We start from the raw sequence: 21,156 nt of genomic DNA on the forward strand, positions 1-21,156 counted from the left end.
AGATGCGTTGTTGCGCCAGCGTTCGCTTCGCCAGGCGAATTTTCACTAAAATCCGAAGTTGCGCTCAGGGGAAGCGTAATGTTTCGAAGTTGTGCTAGCGTTAATTTGCCAAGCAAAGCGAAGTTACACTAGCGATGCTTAATTTGCATACGGCGCCAAATTGAAGTTACAATGGAGTTATATGTAGCATCACTACACAAGCCTGGGAAACCTTCAAAACAGCAAATAAAATTTTTATTTTGTCCTACACATGTGCCCACTGTATAGTTAAGTTGCCATGAGTTAGGAAATGTAGGGGGGAAGGAGGGGAAGAATTTTTCGATCTTTTTCAGCCTATCACCCATAAAAAAAGAAAAAACGCCAGCGTTTTTGGGACTTAGAAAAATGTTTTACTTTTTTTGAAGCAATCCCTATCTACTCTATTGCATAGTTACATAGTTAAATTGGGTTGAAAAAAGACAAAGTCCATCAAGTCCAACCCCTCCAAATGAAAACCCAGCCCCATACACACACCCCTCCCTACTTTTAATTAAATTCTATATACCAATATCTATACTAACTATAGAGTTTAGTATCACAATAGCCTTTGTATTATGTCTGTCCAAGAAATCATCCAAGTCCCTCTTATAGTCATTAACTGAATCAGCATCACAACATCACCCGGCAGTGCATTCCCCAACCTCACTGTCCTGACTGTGATGAACCCCCTACTCTGTTCCTTTAAATGAAACTTCTTTTCCTCTAGTCTGAAGGGGAGGCCTCTGGTACGTGATTCTCTTTATGGGTAAAAAGGTCCCCTGCTATTTGTCTATTGCACTTCGCCTGGTCTGAGGTGGCGAGGGAAGTCTGGCGTAAAAGGTAGCGTTCAGAAAAATGTGCGCATTAGTGAATTTGCATAGTTACGTCCATTGCGCAAATTCGCCAGGGGTAAGGGTGCGAAGTAACACTAGCAAATTTACGCCAGTGTCCGTTAGTGAATCAGCGAAATAACGAAAATGCGCTACGCTAGCGAATTAACGCTAGCGTTAGGTGTTTCGTCCTTTAGTGAATTTGGGCCATAGAGTGAAGAAAGGCCCTGAATGTATTTGCTTTCTAGATGGTCACTATGGGGCGAGAGTTTATGCCCCTAGAGCTCTTATAAATGATATATACTCCCAGGGGCGCTCCACCAATGAGGCGGGTTGAGAAACTCACCTCAGGCAGCAGCGCCCCCCCCCCCCCTGGTTACCAGGCCCCTCCTGGTAACTAGATGCTGAATTTCCATTTTTTCAACCCGGAAATTCGGCTCTTCTAGTGCAGAGAGCGCAATTGCGCTAGCAACATTGACGCCCCCAATACCCTCCGGCGTGTGAGTGCTATGGGGAGGGGGGCTGGTAGACTGAAAGAACGAAGGCCGACTTGGGCAGCAAAATGCCCTGGATCGCCCCTGTATACTTCCCAATATTGAGCAGAACAGAATTACAAATAGGTGGACTTGTAGCTGCAATCACAATTTCCTACCAACCAGTGAAGTAAATACATATTACTGGGCCCCACAGCAAGTTATTTTTCAGGCCCCCAAAATGTCTAGAGGTTGACTTGTTTTACCAATATATATTGAAATTGTATATGAATTAGGTCCTCCTGGCCCCCCTGCAGCCTCAGGGTCTGCTTCCGCTGTAGTTACTCCCCTTCTACTAAGCCCTCAAGTAGCTCCCCCTGCTGTTACCTGGAGAGGCTTGCGCTAGTGGCGTGTAACAAGCAACTCGAGTAGCAGTAATTAGGAATCCATAAGATTCTTTTTCTTGTTTTATATATGAGATCTAGTGATGGGAGGATTTATCCCATTGCGCTTTGCTGAAAAATTCGTGAATTTACCACGAAATTCACTAAACGGCGAAAAATTTGTGAAGCTCGAAAATTGATGCCCGTCAATTTTGGACACGCGTCCGAAAAGTGGCTCACGGCAGTTTTGACGTGGTGTTAAAGTCAACGGGCATCCGAATAGTTTGTTGCCCATCGATTTTGGCGTGAGTGACTTTTCGGACGCGCGTCCATAATTTTCCTGGGAGTTTCAAAAATGTATTCGCCAGTGGCGAAGCGTGGAAATTCACTGCGAGTTCGCGCCAGGCGAATTTATTCACCCATCACTAATGGGATCCATTATCCGGAAAACCCGTTATCCAGAAAGCTCCAACTTACGGAAAGGCCATCTCCAATAGACTTCATTTTATCCACATAATCCAAATTTATAAAACTGATTTCCTTTTTCTTATTATTATTAACATGTATTTATATAGCGCCAACATATTGCGTAGCACAGCACTTTTTCTGTGTAATAATAAAACAGTAACTTGTACTTGATCCCAACTAAGATATAATTAATCCTTATTGGAGGCAAAACCAGCCTATTGGCTTTATTTAATGTTTATATGATTTTCTATATATCTGTATAAAAATCCAAATTACGGAAAGATCTGTTATCCAGAAAACCCCAGGTCCCGAGCATTCTGGATAACAAGTCCCATACCTGTATTTTTATTTCAGAAACTCCCGGTGCTATGAAGAGTTTAGAAGCGATACGTAGACTGGGCCCCTGCATGAAACTGAAGCCATGTATTAAAGAACTAGGGATGGGCGATTTTTTTTTGCCTTGTTTCGCTGCGGAAATGACGCCCATAGACTTGTATGGTGTTGTGCGACAAAAAAAAGACGTGCGTCAAAAATATTTTGCCGCACGACAAAAAAAATTTCCACGCCCATAGACTTTAATGGGCGTTTGCGACATTTCGCTGGCGGTGAATTTTTGTCGAAATGAAACGGGTCAAATTCGCCCCTCCCTAATCAGAACCAGTGCCCAGGACTGACCCCGCCCATGAGGAGCCCTCGCTGCACCCGGGAGCTGTTAGATGGAAAAGCTTCTCTCTCAAAATCTCTCTAAATTATTCAGACAATCAGAATGTGAATATATTTTTATATTTCTGGCCAAGGACTACAGGTCACTCGTCTATGCAAATGAAATGCTCTCGGGACACAAACGCTCCTTTTACAGCTTTTTTTTTGCAAAATTGTTAATTTTTTTTTTTCCAATTAATTTCACTTTTTCTTCTTTTTTTTGCAGCCTGTCACTCAAGGTTGTCATTATCAGACGGAAATGAACCCACTCGCTCAATCAAACCCCCGGTAAGTAAAAATACATGAATTCTAAACACGAGAGAAAAGAAATCATGGTTTTGGCTATTTATATCCAACTATGCTTTTATTTTGCCTTTTAAAGGAGAACTAAACCCTCCTGCATTACATTTTTATTATATGTGCCCCTGTACATTCCCTGCACCCCCTACTGACGTGTATAAATATGATCCAGTGCGGTTGGTCAGTTTCTGGATCTCTGGTTCTGATCTCTAAGGAGAAGAGGCCTCCACTCTGCTTGTCCTTAAACCCACCCAGTGCCCCATAGGGTATCCCCAAAGTGAAACATTCAGAAATCATCACTTTTAGGGCTATTGTCCCAGTGCTGTCACCTTTAAGTGAACTTTTAGTATGTTTTACAATGGCCAATTCTAAGCAATTTTTCATTTGACCTTCATGTTTTAATTTTATGGTTTTTTAATTATTTGCCTGACTCTTTCCAGCTTTCAAATGGGGGTCACTGACCCCATCTAAAAAACAAATGCTCTGTAAGGCTACAAATGTATTGTTATTGCTACTTTTTATTCCTCATCTTTCTATTCAGGCCTCTCCTATTCATATTCCAGTCTCTTATTCAAATCAATGCATGGTTGCTAGGGGGATCTGTAGTTATTCCCTGTACTAAGCACAATTCAGCAGGAACAGCCCCTAAGTTTGCTCATAGTCTGTACAGAGAGATCCCATAAAACTATGGCAGCATAGGTATTCCCTGTACTAAGCACAATTCAGCAGGAACAGCCCCTAAGTTTGCTCATAGTCTGTACAGAGAGATCCCATAAAACTATGGCAGAATCCTGCTGAAAAACACTGAATTCTGCTGAAAAAGACCGAATCCCGCTAAAAAGGACCGAATTCTGCTAAAAAAAGACAGAATTCTGCTGAAAGAGAAAGCGACACAAGAAGAGTTCAGACAGTTCTGAGTAAATTAGAGCTTGAGGCTCCATTCAGTCTGTTTCATGAGTCGGATTCCCGTGGGTTGGGTGCAGCCCAATGAAAGGAGTCGAGTGTCCCAGTACTGAGCGTTGGGTACTGATCCGGGTCCCTAATGGATCAGTCTCGTTACAGACTGTGATTAAACAGAAACTACTCGCTACTTTTACTCATCGCTCCGTGCAATCTATTTGCAGAGCTAATCGCCCGTTAAACTCATTAATCAGACTGCGCTAACGACTCCTAATATGTTTGGGTCAATTGAGCGGCATTTTCTGGACTTCGTGTTTTTCATTTGGTTTCTGCTTCTCACCAATAAACGGGAAGAAATTAAAGGCAAAGTCAGGCGTCTGGCACAGATTCCATTCTTTTCTTTGTTGACATCACAAATCCATTTTGCTCAGAGAGACTCAGAGTCCGTTCATGAGAAGGTTCAGGGTTTGGAAATGAAGGTCCGGGTTGAGGCTGTTTATTTATCTCCAATTTCCTGGCAACAAATATCCTGTTTTATCAGAATAAGGTTTTCTTCTTTAGTTCTACACAAAGCCATGAATATTATTGGCCTCCTGCTTATCTACCTGTGTAAGTACGAGACCCATTGTATTCTGCGCAGCTTATCCTTATCTACCATATCCCTGCTGCACCCACAGTTACACAAAGGCTTATTTATATGATGTACTAACCTTATAAAGCAAATACACATTAGTACAGTACAGGGTAACAATACACTACAAGATCTTTAAAGGAGAACTAAAGCTTAACTAAAGAAGTAGCTAGAAATGTTGTACATGATGTTTTGTGCTTCTGTACCAGCCCAAGGCAACCACAGCCCTTTAGCAGTAAAGATCTGTGTCTCCAAAGATGCCCCAGTAGCTCCCCATCTTCTTTTCTGCTGATTCACATGCTCTGTGCTGCTGTCACTTACTGAGCTTAGGGAGCCACTCACAATATACAGTACACATAGAATAGAAATGTCACAATATAGGGCTGATTAGTAATTAATACACATAATTACTACATGGCAGCACAGAAACCAGTGCAATTAGCATCAGAATTGAATAATCAGCAAACCTGTAGCATCAGCTTATATTACAGCCAGGGAAGCTCATTTTCTGCTGGATAATTAGTGACGAGCCCTAAGCTTAGCTTCTCAACAGCCAATCAGAGCCCACTGAGCATGTGAGTGTCACAGACACTTTCCAAGATGGTGACCCCCTGTGACAAGTTTGAAGTCCTGGATCATTGCTGCTATTGACAAGCTCAAACTTTAGCCTCGTGCAATAAGTTCACTATATAAAATAGGACATTTTTAGCCACATTCATTTTTAGGGTTTAGTTCTCCAATAAAGGGGACATATACCTGGTCTGAGCACATTTGCATATTTGTTTTTTGTTTTGTTTTCATGACATTATCAGTAATACACTGTAGTGATACACAGGCCTACAAAAAATTCAGCCCACGCTCGACCCTAACCCTCTTATATCTGCCCTTGACCTGCCCCTCTCTGACAGAGCAGGTGGGAGTATATATATATATATATATATATAAGGGACGGCTGTCAGAAGGAAATGAGATCACCTGACTGTATTCAGCTGCCAGAGATTTGTGCCAATATAAACCTGCCCGGCTGTCAGCTGGCACAGCACCAGTATCTGCCTGTAATGAGGGGAAGTATATTTCATATTTCAGTGTAAATAGTGAGGCAAATGAAGTCAGCCAGCAGGTGGCACCAACACCTAAAGTTGGTATTTAGGGGAAATTCCCCTGGAGGTGCACAAGTAGGTATTTGCTCTTTTGTCCTAAAAAATATCTGATGGTAGTACATATGACTGGGCTAGACTGAAGGAAAACGGGGCTGCACTTGGCTAATATTAGAGTGAGTATTAGAGTGAGTATTAGAGTGAGTATTAGTGTGAGTATTAGAGTGAGTATTAGTTTATTAGAGTGAGTATTAGAGTGAGTATTAATGTGAGTATTAAAGTGAGTATTAGAGTGATTATTAGCGTGAGTATTAGTGTGAGTATTAGAGTATTAGTGTGAGTATTAGATTGAGTATTGGAGTGAGCATTAGAGTGAGTATTAGCGTGAGTATTAGAATGAGTATTAGTGTGAGTATTAGAGTATTAGTTTGAGTATTAGAGTGAGTATTAGTGTATTAGAGTGAGTATTAGAGTTAGTATTAATGTGACTATTAAAGTGAGTATTAGAGTGAGTATTAGAGTGAGTATTAGTGTGAGTATTAGCGTGAGTATTAGTGTATTAGAGCGAGTATTAGAGTGAGTATTAATGTGACTATTACAGTGAGTATTAGAGTATTAGTTTGAGTATTAGAGTGAGTATTAATGTGAATATTAGAGTGAGTATTGGAGTTAGTATTAGAGTGAGTATTAGAGTAAGTATTAGCATGAGTATTAGAGTGAGTATTAGCATGAGTATTAGTGTGAGTATTAAAGTAAGTATTAGTGTGAGTATTAGAGTGAGTATTAGTGTGAGTATTAGTGTTAGTATTCGTGTGAGTATTAGTGTATTGGAGTGAGTGTTAATGTGACTATTAAAGTGAGTATTAGAGTGAGTACCAGAGTATTAGTTTGAGTATAAGAGTGAGTATTAATGTGAATATTAGAGTGAGTATTAGTGTGAGTATTGGAGTGAATATTAGAGTGGGTATTAGAGTGAGTATTAGAGTGAGTATTAGCATGAGTATTAGAGTGAGTATTAGCATCAGTATTAGTGTGAGTATTAGTGTGAGTATTAGTTTGAGTATTAGTTTGAGTATTAGAGTGAGTATTAGAGTGAGTATTAGTGTATTAGAGTGAGTATTAGAGTGAGTGTTAATGTGACTATTAAAGTGAGTATTAGAGTATTAGTTTGAGTATTAGTGTGAGTATTAAAGTGAGTATTAAAGTGAGTATTAGTGTGAGTATTAGTGTGAGTATTAGTGTGAGTATTAGAGTGAGTATTCGTGTGAGTATTAGAGTGAGTATTAGAGTGAGTGTTAATGTGACTATTAAAGTGAGTATTAGAGTGAGTATTAGAGTATTAGTTTGAATATTAGACTGAGTATTAATGTGAATATTAGAGTGAGTATTAGCGTGAGTATTGGAGTGAGTATTAGTGTGAGTATTAGAGTGAGTATTAGCGTGAGTATTAGAGTGAGTATTAGTTTGAGTATTAGTTTGAGTATCAGAGTGAGTATTATTTTGAGTATCAGAGTGAGTATTAGTGTGAGTATTAGAGTGAGTATTTCATATTTCAGTGTAAATAGTGAGGCAAATGAAGTCAGCCAGCAGGTGGCACCAACACCTAAAGCTGGTATTTAGGGGAAATTCCCCTGGAGGTGCACAAGTAGGTATTTGCCCTTTTGACCTAAAAAATATCTGATGGTAGTACATATGACTGGTCTCGACTGAAGGAAAACGGGGCTGCACTTGGCTAATATTAGAGTGCGTATTAGAGTGAGTATTAGAGTGGGTATTAGAGTGAGTATTAGCGTGAGTATTAGTGTGAGTATTAGAGTGAGTATTAGCATGAGTATTAGTGTGAGTATTAGCATGAGTATTAGCATGAGTATTAAAGTGAGTATTAGTGTGAGTATTAGTGTGAGTATTCGTGTGAGTATTAGTGTGAGTATTCGTGTGAGTATTCGTGTGAGTATTCGTGTGAGTATTAGAGTGAGTATTAGAGTGAGTATTAGTGTAGTAGAGTGAGTACTAGAGTGAGTATTAATGTGACTATTAAAGTGAGTATTAGAGTGAGTATTAGAGTATTAGAGTATTAGTTTGAGTATTAGTGTGAATATTAGTGTGAGTATTGGAGTGAGTATTAGCATGAGTATTAGAGTGAGTTTTAGCGTGAGTATTAGCATGAGTATTAGTGTGAGTATTAGAGTGAGTATCAGTGTGAGTATTAGAGTGAGTATTAGTTTGAGTATCAGTGTGAGTATTAGTTTGAGTATCAGTGTGAGTATTATTGTGAGTATTAGTTTGAGTATCAGTGTGAGTATTATTGTGAGTATTAGAGTGAGTATTAGCATGAGTATTAGAGTGAGTATTACTTTGAGTATCAGAGTGAGTATTATTTTGAGTATCAGAGTGAGTATTTCATATTTCAGTGTAAATAGTGAGGCAAATGAAGTCAGCCAGCAGGTGGCACCAACACCTAAAGTTGGTATTTAGGGGAAATTCCCCTGGAGGTGCACAAGTAGGTATTTGCTCTTTTGTCCTAAAAAATATCTGATGGTAGTACATATGACTGGGCTAGACTGAAGGAAAACGGGGCTGCACTTGGCTAATATTAGAGTGAGTATTAGAGTGAGTATTAGTGTTAGTATTAGTGTGAGTATTAGTGTATTAGCGTGAGTATTAATGTGAGTATTAGAGTGAGTATTAGTGTGAGTATTAGAGTGAGTATTACTGTGGGTATTAGAGTGAGTATTAGCGTGAGTATTAGAGTGAGTATTAGTGTGAGTATTAGAGTGAGTATTAGTTTGAGTATCAGAGTGAGTATTAGTTTCAGTATCAGAGTGATTATTAGTGTGAGTATCAGAGTGAGTATTATTTTGAGTATCAGAGTGAGTATTTCATATTTCAGTGTAAATAGTGAGGCAAATGAAGTCAGCCAGCAGGTGGCACCAACACCTAAAGTTGGTAATTCCCCTGGAGGTGCACAAGTAGGTATTTGCCCTTTTGACCTAAAAAATATCTGATGGTAGTACATATGACTGGTCTCGACTGAAGGAAAACGGGGCTGCACTTGGCTAATATTAGAGTGCGTATTAGAGTGAGTATTAGAGTGGGTATTAGAGTGAGTATTAGAGTGAGTATTAGAGTGAGTATTAGAGTGAGTATTAGTGTATTAGAGTGAGTATTAGTGTGAGTATTAGAGTGAGTATTTGTTTGAGTATCAGAGTGAGTATTAGTGTGAGTATTAGAGTGAGTATTAGTGTGAGTATTAGAGTGAGTATTAGTTTGAGTATCAGAGTGAGTATTAGACTGAGTATCAGAGTGAGTATTAGAGTGAGTATTAGTGTGAGTATTAGAGTGAGTATTCGTGTGAGTATTAGAGTGAGTATTCTTGTGAGTATTAGCGTGAGTATTTGTGTGAGTATTCGTGTGAGTATTTGTGTGAGTATTCATGTGAGTATCAGAGTGAGTATTAGTGTGAGTATTAGTTTGAGTATTAGAGTGAGAATTAGTGTATTAGAGTGAGTATTAGAGTGAGTATTAATGTGACTATTAAAGTGAGTATTAGCGTTTCACAGTAATTATTTTAGTTTCACAGATTCTTCTAATTTCAGTCTACAAGATGCTAAAGATATAAATGTACATTTTCTCTTGAAATTAGTGTACTTTCTAGCAGAGCTCGACGACCAACTGCACAGACATAGCTTTGTCTTCCTTTGTGTAGAAAGTGAAGTTATTTGCCTCCTATGTGAGTTATTATATGATTATATTATTATATGATTAAATTATTATATGATATACTATAGGAGACACCTCGGGGATGTCTTATGTGACTCACCAGCCCAGAATCCCACTGGCAGGAGAAGCTGAAGGTCGGCCGGTCTGTAATTGTCACAATTAGAATTATTTGGGGGGAGACAATGAAGGGAAATGGATTGAGAGGAGGAATGTGAGAGTTTTTCCCAGTGTTACTGGAGAGGCAGGTGTAGAGTAAATGAAGTTGTTCTGTATTAGAGATGCAATAAATGTGCCACAGTGAGAGATCTGGAGGCAGCAGAGACATTAGCAGATCCCTCATAGTCACAATGCAGGAGAAATACACAGGGAACGATCACTGTCTCTTTGGGCTGATTTCATGAGATTTGGAAACTCTAATACCAATAGTGAGGCCTAATGAGAGGTACGGAGGGGTGGAGATGGCAGAAAATCTGCATCTGCGGTAGGGTTGCACCGAATCCAGGAATCGGTTCATGATTCAGCCAGGATTTAGCCTTGTTCTGCAGGATTCGGCTGAATCCTTCTGCCCAGCCGAACCCAATCCTAATTTGCATATGCAAATTACGGACGGGGAGGGAAATCAAGTGACTTTTTGTCGCAAAACATGGAAGTAAAAAATGTTTTCCCCCTTCCCACCCCTAATTTGCATATGCATATTAGGATTCGGTTCAGTATTCGGCGAATCTTTCATAAAGGATTCGGGGGTCGGCCAAATCCAAAATAGTGGAATAGTGGATTCTGTGCATCCCTAATCCGCGGGGTGATTCACTACATGGAGTCAGTTTCTAAATTCTCTCATTTGATTCAGTAGAAGATTCACAACAAATTTTTATTTTTATTTCCATGTTATTTATTTGCCATACAGAGTAGCAATTCCGGCCCCGGCTCTGACAGATGCTCCCCACTGAGGTTCTGATGGAGGCCAGAGAGTTGGGTCCCAGACAGAATCTATTTATTACACTGGGGCTGCGCTGAGGCCGAGCATGTGCTTGTGATGTTTTTGGCTCAATCATGTGCCACATTATCCCATCCAACATTATAAAAGGATTTGGGGGGGGGGATGATTTGGAGAGTCAGATCCTCAGTATTCTCCAATTCTGGCACAGACGGAGCAGATTGGCCTGTGAGCGCTGATCTTATTGATTCGAGTCAAAGCCAATGAGCCGTTTCATCCTGCCAATATGCGCCATTGCTTTGCTTTCTGTCATAAAGAGAGAAACAAGTTGCTAATTCTAGAAACCCAAATCAACTCCCCGTATCCTGCTCAGGGCAAATTATTTTGGGAAATGGTTATTATTAAAACAGCGCTGAATCTGATTTCTCTATCATAAAGAATTCAATCAAACCTGCCATGTGACATGTCTAGTGATGTTTGTACAATGGATCTGGGTCAGGACTCGGCCCCCTCAGCACCAGCCCCTCCTCCGACCTCTGCACCCATGAACAGCTGAGTCGTCTTTGCAGCTTTTCTTGTTCCACCACATGGTAACCCCAAAGGCTGACGCTCATTTACTAAGTGCACAGCAGGGTGTAAAGGGAACATTGGGCACGACCCATTAGGGCCAGCAGTTTTTTTCAGTCTGGCCCTGCACTTCTCTAAATGTCTGCAGGTGTCTGTGCTTTAAAACAGCGAGCAGAAGCATATAATAAACTGATATATCACCCCAGTCAAGCTCAACAAAACTATGGGACCATTCAGCCCCTATGCTGGAGAGGTTGTGAACAACAGAGTACCTTACTCCACGGGGTTATTTACTAAACTCCGAATGCAAAAGTCCCGAAAAATGTGTGATTTTTTTTTAGTATAAAATTGGACTTTTAAAAAATCACACATTTTCTGAATTTATTAAACCCCCGAGGATGGAAAAAGTCTGAATCAGAAAATCTGCATCTCAGACTTGTCAATGTTGCATATAAGTCAATGGGTGTTTTACGGATGTAATCTGAGTTTTTGGCAGAACATTTATAAATTCAGACTTTGATAAATAACCCCCCACATGTGGAGGACATGACAACCAGTTACTGAATTATGGCAACACATTTTTACTCTCTTTTTTTTTTTTTACTCCAGCTAAATCTCCCAAACATAACTGAGGCAGCCCTGTTATTACACATACCAGACCATGTAATAAAATTCAGAAGGAAACTACTGTTCCATATTTTCAACACAGCAACACTAGTGATTGCCAAAAACTGAAAACCAAGTGGATGATCAGTAATTCATTCTATTGACATCAGAGCAACCATGGAAAAAATGGCAGCCAGGAATGAACGCAGTTCCCCTTTGAGACATAAAGCTCACACATTGGTTATAAAGCAACATTAACCAGTAATGTACGATAGGCCAATAGAAACCTGGTGATCTAATTGTCTTAATTGTAGGGATGCACTGAATCCAGGATTCCGTTCAGGATTCGGCCAAGACTCTGCCTTTTTCAGCAGGATTCGGCCGAACCATTCTGCCAAGCAAACCGAATCCTAATTGGAAATCGTAAATGGAAATTGCGTGACTTTTTGTCATAAAAAAGTAAAAAAAGTTCCATTTCCCACCCCTAATTTGCATATGCAAATTAAGATTCAGTTCCGTATTCGGATGAATCTTTCGTGAAGGATTCGGGGGTTTGGATGAATCCAAAATAGTGGATACGGTGTATCCCTACTTAATTGTCATAATTGTTTAATTGCTTCAATGAAACAGTTCAGTTCTGTTTATTACCTGATATCATCATTTTGGCACATGCTTATCATATAAGAAAACATAATGTGATACATAACCAAATGTGTGTGATTGCCTTTGCCACTTTAAATAACTGTTACTTTAAATAAAGAGTTCAGTGTTCTCTCCATGCCTGTGTTTAGAACCCTGTATTCATGAGGGGTAAGTGTCCCCCATCTTACCCACTAACTGGCGCACTATTCAGTTTTGTACAAGACCCCTAACCCTACAGTAGTGACCTGCCTGTTGCCCCCCAGTTCCACATTTCCAGACCAAAGTGCTTTTGTGCCATTTAGTTCTCTAGTATCCAGGGTCAATGTAAAGGACTTAGTCTTTATGAAGCTGCCACCCTGAAGTTCTCCAGCAGAGAAATGGTCTGCCCCATAAGCCTAAAGGAGGCCATAGACGTAACAATTACAATCATTCTTGAAAAAGATGTTTCCAAGAAAGATCGTTGGTTTCAATACACACGTGTAAAGCTGAATGGTCAGATATACAAAAGAAACAATAGAATTCTACCTGTATCTGACCATTCAGCTCTAACAATGGCCGATGTTTGGGTCCCTTCAAAGGCACCTGATCAAAATTTCCATCCAGCTCAATCGACAACCAAGTTTTCTGCCGATATTGGTCGCTCTTTTCCCACCTTACACGCACCGAATATCCTACGTTTCATACAATATCTGTGCGTCTATGGCCACCTTAAGGTTTAATAACAGGCATGGACTGTCCCATTGGCTCAATCAACAAACCACATGAACCCACAGATGTTATTGGATAATACGTTCAAACATTTACTAACACACACATACTCACACACTATGGGCTGAACTTGCTTTATATGAAATATCTCCCTTGACAATGGAACGATCCCTTGTTTTAATAAATTGGAATGCAGATGGAGGGTATTCCAAGTCCTGGTACAATACAGACATTTAGATGAATTATCGAAATTTGGGTCGGCATAGTAAGACTGTGTGCGCCCCCTCACTTGTATCACTCCCATTACTCGTATGATTTAATCCTTAATCATTTCATTTTATTTCCAGGGATTGGATTCATGTGTTCAGCCCCCCCATCGTGCCCTCAAGTCACATTCCAGACAAGAGCAGGAAGGCCCCATGTAAACTTAACCAATCAGGTGTGAGTTCTTGTACTGAAGGTAAGAACATCCCCAAACGTCTGTGTCTCATGATCTTGATCAAGTCAGACGGTGAATGGAGGGAGCGTTAGGGATCACTTGGGGAAAATGTCACAGGTTTAATTACATACGACTCTGAGCTCAGTAATAAAGGGCAAGTATACACTCTTGTAGCTTTCCCCAGGTAAGTGGCCTTCATCCTAGGGCACATACATTTCATCTGCTTGTTGACTGCCCAAAGGATGTGCATATTGGATTAAAATGCTCCCCTCTCTGAGATTTCACTTGGGGCGAGTTCTATCTCTGGTCACAGTGAGTTGCTGGAGCTGAGTCAGTGTCCCGGCAAATTTGGACAAGGACAGTGTATGTAGATGGAGCAAACTTTATCTAGACATTTTCCACCATGAAAGGATCATTGTGACCCTTCTCCATTGAAATGAAGGCTGTGCCATGGCTTGATTTTTCTGTACAGTGTGAGGTATGGGAGCTGAGATATGACTAACCCAAATTTGCTCCATCTGCGTATTCTGTGCCAAATATAGTGACTTATTTCAAGCTGAAACTGCTCATGAATCCAACAGCATCTTCATCCTTTATCCTCAATGACTCTGGATCATTATCACATTGAACCTGATCCCACATTCAATAGCCCGTTGAGTATAATAGATCCACCCTCAATATTTGCCTGGTTTAACCACCAACATTGTTGCAACTGCCCTCCCATCGAGAGACCTTATCAGCTGCCCAATGTGGTCCATGCCCAATAAGATTTTCAGCCACGGACAATAAATATCTAGAAAATTACTGGTCAGTTGGATAATTTCTTGGACATTAAGGAACCTGTGTGTGTGTGAGCCAAGTGCATCAATTATATCTGCTTCATATGTATGTGAGGTCCAAGCTCTCAAAGAGAAGTCCTATAGGGTCTTAGTATATATGGTGTTGCCACAGGGTTATGTTTGTAGCTATGAGCTAAATTGCATTTTTGCCACCTACAGTGCAGAGGGTACACTTTTATTTATTCCCTACTATATTTCTAGGGAAAAGTAGACTCTTCTACCAACTGTGCATCTCCCTCTACCTTTCATAACCTGCATCTACAACTCTGTAATGCCTGAGATCAGACACTGCTAAGTTAATGATAGTCAAGAGGCCCCCTATTTGAGTCCTACCATGAAATATCCTCAAAGCAGTTGGGGTTCAGGCGGAATATTCCTGATTCTCTGACCATACAACAAGTCCTACCATAGTTGGCCACTTCCAGTTTGTGCAGTTCCCAGGCTGGGGGTCATGTTAATCTCTTGCTGATAGGGTCAGGTATCAGGACTGGGGAAGAGGAACAGTGGCTAGGTGGGTTCAAGTCAGGTTGAAGGTCAGCAGGTCGATGGTCAGCCCAACCGGACCTGCACAAGATGCAACCAGCCATGAAAAACAGCTTTCAAACTATTTTAGGGTTCATCTGTAAACTGGTACATCTTGCCCACCACGCATGCCCACCATGTCATTGCACCCACAACTTTCAGAGGTTGAAAATTGCACTATATGTGCAATATGTATGGGGAAGTACATAAGCAGCACATGGATGTCCACATGTACTCAACACTCTTGTGATGCAGGACATAGAGGTGCATCAGGATCCCGGTACTTACTGTCTGCTTCTGCTTAAAGGATAAGTCAACCTTTAAAATAAGTAAATGTAAAATTGATGAGGGTGCTATTCTAAGAACATTTACAATTTACATTCATAATTTATTTTCTTTTTATTCCAAGTTATTCAGTTATACATGTGCTGTTAATATGAATGAATTGTGTTACAACAGCGCCACCTGCTGGTCAGTTTCCCACCAGTCTGACCAGCAAGTAGTCAAGGAAATTGTCAGGAGAAAGAAAGAGGCTGATGTTCTTCTGCTTAGGAAAGATTTGAGAAAGGTTCTAATTTTATTCCTAAGCAGAAGAACATCAGAGCAGCCTCTTTCTTTCTCCTGACAACTTCCTTGACAACTTGCTGGACAGACTGGTGGGAAACTGACCAGCAGGTGGCGCTGTTGTAACAAAATTCATTCATATTAACAGCACATGTATCCCTTAATATCTTGGAATAAAAAGAAAATAAATAATGAATGTAAATTGCAAACGTTCTTACAATAGCACTCTCATCAGTTTTACATTCACTTATTTTAAAGGTTTACTTATCCTTTAACAAAACATTGAAATCTACTTTTTGAAATAGTAATATGACAAAGAACTTCAGATCAGATCATTATCCCCCCTGCACAATTCAAAACTTTATTTAAACCAGTGTATTTTATGGCTACAGATTTGTTCCACCGGCCCCGTTTGCATCTCAATTTCATATGTATTGAGCTGGGAAGCGAACAATATGCTCCATAGACTGAACTATAACTGTCACCCTTTATTTCATGTTTATTACACGTTGAAACGTCCAATTTGCACAATAAAAAGTTATTCCTCGTTATGATTTATCAGCCCTTAAATGTCGCCTGCGCAGATGTTGCACAATTACCAGCTGAGGCTAAAACATGTCTGGAGTCGACACACAAATACAGCGAAGGGATTTAGGAGTGAGATTCCCTGGGCTTCTTTATCCTTTCACCGCTAGTGATGGGCGAATAAATTCGCCTGGCACAAATTCGCGGCAAATTTCAGAGTTTCGCCGCCGGCCAATAAATTCGCAAATCTCCCGAGAAAATTCACTGCCAAAATTTTACCGGCGTCAATTTCCAATTTTCCTGATTTTGCATGAAAATTTCCTATTTTCACAATTTTTTCCTTGAAAATGTCAGAATTCCAAGATTTTCCATGAACTTTCTGATTTCCCAATTTTTCCAAGAATTTTTCGCAGTTTCACAAATTTTGCAGTAATTTAGCAAATTTTGCGGGAAATTCATGAATTTTTTGGCGAAACGGGAGAAATTCATCCGTCACTATTCACCAGGTTTCGCTGAAACATTCGGGTAAAATCAACCGCTGATTTCCCATAGACTTCCCATGTGCCAGATCCCCTCTCCGCTGCACTTCATACAAATCACTTACAAACTGCACTTCACAAACTGCACTTCAGCTTTTATTGATTTTTTTTTCTGCTGAAACCTCGTATTGAGCCGATTGTAAACACTTTTCTAAGTTCAAAGTTGATATTGAATTCTTTCCGAACATTCTGTGGCAAGTCTCTACGGCCGCTAGTTTTCTCGCTCATTCGCTCAAAAGACTTTTATTACATAGTAACAAGTTAACTTTTAGTATGTTATAGAATGGCTAATTCTAAGCAACTTTTCAATTGGTCTTCATTCTTTTTTATCTTTATAGTTTTTGCTTTCTTCTTCTGAATCTTTCCAGCTTTCAAATGGGGTCACTGACCCCATCTAAACACAAATGTATTGTTATTGTTAATTTTTATTACTCATCTTTCTATTCAGGCCTCTCTTATTTATATTCCAGTCTCTTATTCAAATCAATGCATGGTTGCTAGGGGAATTTGGACCCTAGCAACCTGACTGCTGAAATTACAAACTGGAGAGTTGCTGAATAAAAAGCCAAATAACTCAAACACCACAAATAATAAAAAATGAAAACCAATTTCAAATTGTCTCAGAATATCCCTCTCTACATCATACGAAACGTTGATTTCAAGGTGAACAACCCCTTTGAATTCAAGGGTTTTTTTCTTTGAAAATTTCAGAAGCTTTTCAATTAACAAATCTCAAGAATTCTAATTCAGAAAACTTCAAAAACTTGAGCAAAAAAACATACCTATTCAAATATTTTTGTATTTTCACAACCTTGAATTTCCAAGACTTATCAAGCCAAAAAAAGCTTGAACATTTGGCAGCTAAGACCCACAAGGTGTATTTTCAACATTTAACCCCTAAGCTTAGCTCCTCCCCAGCAGCCCACTGAGCATGTGCAGTGCCACTGACTCACAAGAGATGTCTAACAAGATCAGGAGATGGTGGGCTGCTGGGGAAGGGCTGGATCATTACTGTTATAGGGGGGTTGAACCTCTGGGCTGTACAGTAAGTCCATTATATAATATATAATACACTGCATGTCTAGCCAGATTCTTCTTAGCATTTAAAAGCACATGAAAGCTCAGAATATGAATAGTATATATATATAATTATATACAGTGTAAACCTACAAATAAACTTCTTGTTGTTGTTGCTTTTAGATGACGATGGTTTGGGGGCAGAAGAGGAAGAGGAAGTTCTAACGCTGCTCTACGATCCCTGTCTGAACTGTTACTTCGACCCAGAGACTGGCAAATACTATGAACTGGCGTAGGGCACAAATAGAAACATGACACAATGTAGGTAAAGCGGGAGAGAAGCATCACGTCATTAATTTCTCTACTGGCTGCAACGCTCTTCCTCGGCCCCTCCAGTGTCTCACCCTATTGACCCATTTACACCCACTAGTGATGGGTAAATTTACCTGGGACAAATTTGCAGCGAACGTCCACGTTTCGCCACCGGCGAATAAATTCGTGAATCTCCTGAGAAAATTTGCCGGAGAAAAATTCGCCGGCGTCAATTTCCGATCTTTGCAGTTCTTCATGAAAAAATATCAGATTTTCACTGAAGATGAAGATGTTCGAATTTCACAATTTTTTAGTGGAAACGTTCAAATTTCACGTTTTTTAGTGAAAGCGTTGGAATTTCACGATTTTGTCGTGAAGACGGAATTTCACGATTGTTTGGTGAGCTTTCCGATTTTGCGATTTTTCGACAAATTTTTGGCCGTTTTGCAAATTTCGCGGGAGAAATTTGCCCATTGCTAATACCCACATTTACTTTATTTCTGCCCAGTACCTTCTGTGCCCGGGTTTACTGACTCCCCTAACTAACACACGGGCCCTGGACTTGTTAAATGAACTGTTAGGGGCATATTTATCAAAGGTCAAAGGTCGAAGTTTGATGGGGTCAAAGTGGGCCAAATTAGTACTTCAATCTAGTTTTTTTAACTTCAACCTTTGATCTCCCAAACTCCCCCAATTGCCTCCATACAGGTTCTATGAGGTCCCCCATAGGCTAAACCAGCACTTCGGCAGCTTTAAGGTGGTGAACGGTCGAAGTCAAAGTTTTATAGTGACAGTACCTCAAAAAAATTAAAATTTCAAAGTTTTTTCAAATTCGAATCAAAGTTGGACTATTCCCTAGTCGAAGTACACAAAAAATAGCTTGAACCTTTGATAAATCTGCCCCTTAGTATGATGTACAGAGTGATATTGTGAGACAATTTGCAATTGGTTTTTATTATTGTTTTATTTGAGTTATTTAGTTTTTTATTCAGCAGCTCTCCAGTTTGTAATTTCAATTGTTGTTACAATTGTTTCTTTGCTTATCTTAAATTGTTACAAACGTATCTAAGTGCACCTGTATTCTGGGCTCTCTGCCAGAAGCCAATTAAGTTTTAGAAACGTCGTATGTATTTCTGACTGTTCAGTGCAGGAGATCAAAGTCGGAACATTTCAGCAAAAAACCCGGGACTGCGGGCTGAGCTGTCAAAATCTGGACTGTCCCATAAAAATGGTATAGTTGGGATGTCTGATATAGACAGAAGGTCGGTCTATGGGCAGAAGAGCTAACATCCAATTCTCACGCATTTATTTCTCCCGTATGTGAATGGAGAGCCAATGAATTCTTCAAGCTGGGCATTTAATATTGTATTTAATATTGTATTTAATACTATTGTATATGTCCAGCAGAGACTTGTTTCCAGGAATCCCTAATCCCTTCCCCGAGGCGACACAGTCAATATCAGAGCCCGGCCCCCCCCCCCCATTCTAATGTGAACTTGTTTCTTGTTTTATTTGGGAGCTGGAAATGAAAGTGTGTTTGTACTTTCTACTCATTTGCACTTATATTACATTCCCCGACGCTCAATGAATATTAAATGTCACCACTTTCTGCTTCTCTAAACAAATAAAAACCAGGCTTGGGGGGGGGTCTCCCTCCGCTATTCACATACACGTGAGTCTGTATAAGAGATCCGCCCGTGTGTGTTTCTGTCTCCACAAAAACCATGTGAATTATGACATTACAAACGATTATGAGTGATGTCATCATTTAAAGGGGTAAGTTCACCTTTAAATTAAATGTTGTAGAATGGTTAAATCCAAGAAACTTTTTCATTATTTTGTTCATAGTTTTTATTAACTCTTTACCTTCTTCTTCTAACCCCTTTCAGTTTTCAAACAGGGGTCGCTGACCCCAGCTAAAAAACTAATGCTCTGTAAGGCTACAAATGTATTGTTATTGCTACTTTTTATTACTCATCTTTCTATTCAGGCCTCTCCTATTCATATTCCAGTCTCTTATTCAAATCAGTGCATGGTTGCTAGGGGAATTTGCACCCTAGCAACCAGATGACTGAAACTGGAGAGCTGCTGAATAAAAAGCTAAATAACTCAAAAACCACAAATAATAGAAAATGAAAACCAATTGCAAATTGTCTCAGAACATCACTCTCTACATCATACTAACAGTTAATTTAAAGGTAAACAACCCCTTTAAGATCGAAGCTTAGTGATGTCACTTAATGATGTCAGCACTGGGTTCTATGGCTTTATTTACTCACTGAGCTCGTTGATTGGAAGGAAACCTCACAGCACAGACCCAACTGAACCCTCACGGCATGAATCGGCCCCCCCGAGTGTGAGCCTGACCCCCAACATCAGCTCCCAACCTCACTAATACTCGGCTCCAAGTGAAATTGACAGGAGAGAAGCCGTGTGGGTCTGATCTGAGTTCTGGATAAAGTGCTTTATAAAATGCTGTTACTCCAAAGTCATCTCCATAGCAATCAGGTGCTGAAGGGCTTATTTAACGATTATTGCCCAACAGTAATGCAGACGAGCGCTCGCTGTAAAACACGACTTGTGGAGTTCAGCCATTGTACCCTAATAGCGCGGCACTGCGGAACCTTTGTACTCCCTGAGCAGCGAGGCTTTTAATGAACTTTCTCCTGCCTGACGCTCTTGTAAAGTCCACAGGGGTCGTATTAGCAAGTGGCAATTAGCCTCCCGAGATGCAACTGTCATTAAATATTGTGCTGCCGGCATCACCCGCATTACTCACCCCACTGCCTCACATTCAGCTTCTTAAAGAAACAGCCAAGGAGAGAGAAATTGTCATTCCCGCAGCAAAATCCTATTTCATTCTAAACGAATTCATTTATTAACTAATTATCACTTCCTTACAGATCCCGGCCCCATCAGTCTAGTGTTCCTGTCTCTGACCCCTATTTGGAAGCTGCAAAGAGTCACAAGGAGAAGGGAAATCATTTTAAAACATGAAGACCAATTGGAAAGTCGCTTAGAATTAGACATTCTCTAACATACAGAGAATCACATTTAAAGCAGATGAAGCCATTGGTTAGTGCTGGTTTATTTCAGTTCTGTAGTTTGTATGTACTGCCCCCCTGTATATGTCTAATTAAATCACTAGTGTTACAATGGGAATATGTTGTGACCCTCAATGTGTCGCCTGATTGGCTGGCTAGTTATTGGGGGGCTGGGCTTGTCCATTGTATCGACTTTCCTCCCCAATTTCCCCCAATACATAAAGGAGTAATAATAGAGATAACAGGATTCATTTCATCCCTTGATTGAGGGCTGGAATGGGTACAAACTACTGTTTTATTATTACAGAGAAAATTCTGGATTATTTGATTATAATGGAGTCTATGGGAGATGTCCCTTCTGTAGTTTGGAGGTTTC

At 40.1% G+C, this 21,156-nt stretch overlaps 1 protein-coding gene across 1 annotated transcript in view; it reads left to right on the forward strand.

Moving 5' to 3' along the window:
* LOC108714735 (protein CFAP20DC-like) overlaps nt 1-20,898 on the forward strand; it is a 208,921-nt gene extending 188,023 nt beyond the window's left edge. The window contains exons 16-19 of the mRNA XM_041590936.1: nt 3,101-3,162; nt 13,327-13,439; nt 17,608-17,745; nt 20,640-20,898. Coding sequence (XP_041446870.1) covers nt 3,101-3,162; nt 13,327-13,439; nt 17,608-17,720 — 288 coding nt within the window. The 3' untranslated portion in view covers nt 17,721-17,745; nt 20,640-20,898. The remainder of the gene's footprint in view (nt 1-3,100; nt 3,163-13,326; nt 13,440-17,607; nt 17,746-20,639) is intronic.
* The last annotated feature ends 258 nt before the right edge of the window (nt 20,899-21,156 follow it).

The sequence above is a fragment of the Xenopus laevis genome, chromosome 4L (assembly GCF_017654675.1).
Source record: "Xenopus laevis strain J_2021 chromosome 4L, Xenopus_laevis_v10.1, whole genome shotgun sequence".
In the NCBI taxonomy this organism is placed as follows: domain Eukaryota; kingdom Metazoa; phylum Chordata; class Amphibia; order Anura; family Pipidae; genus Xenopus; species Xenopus laevis.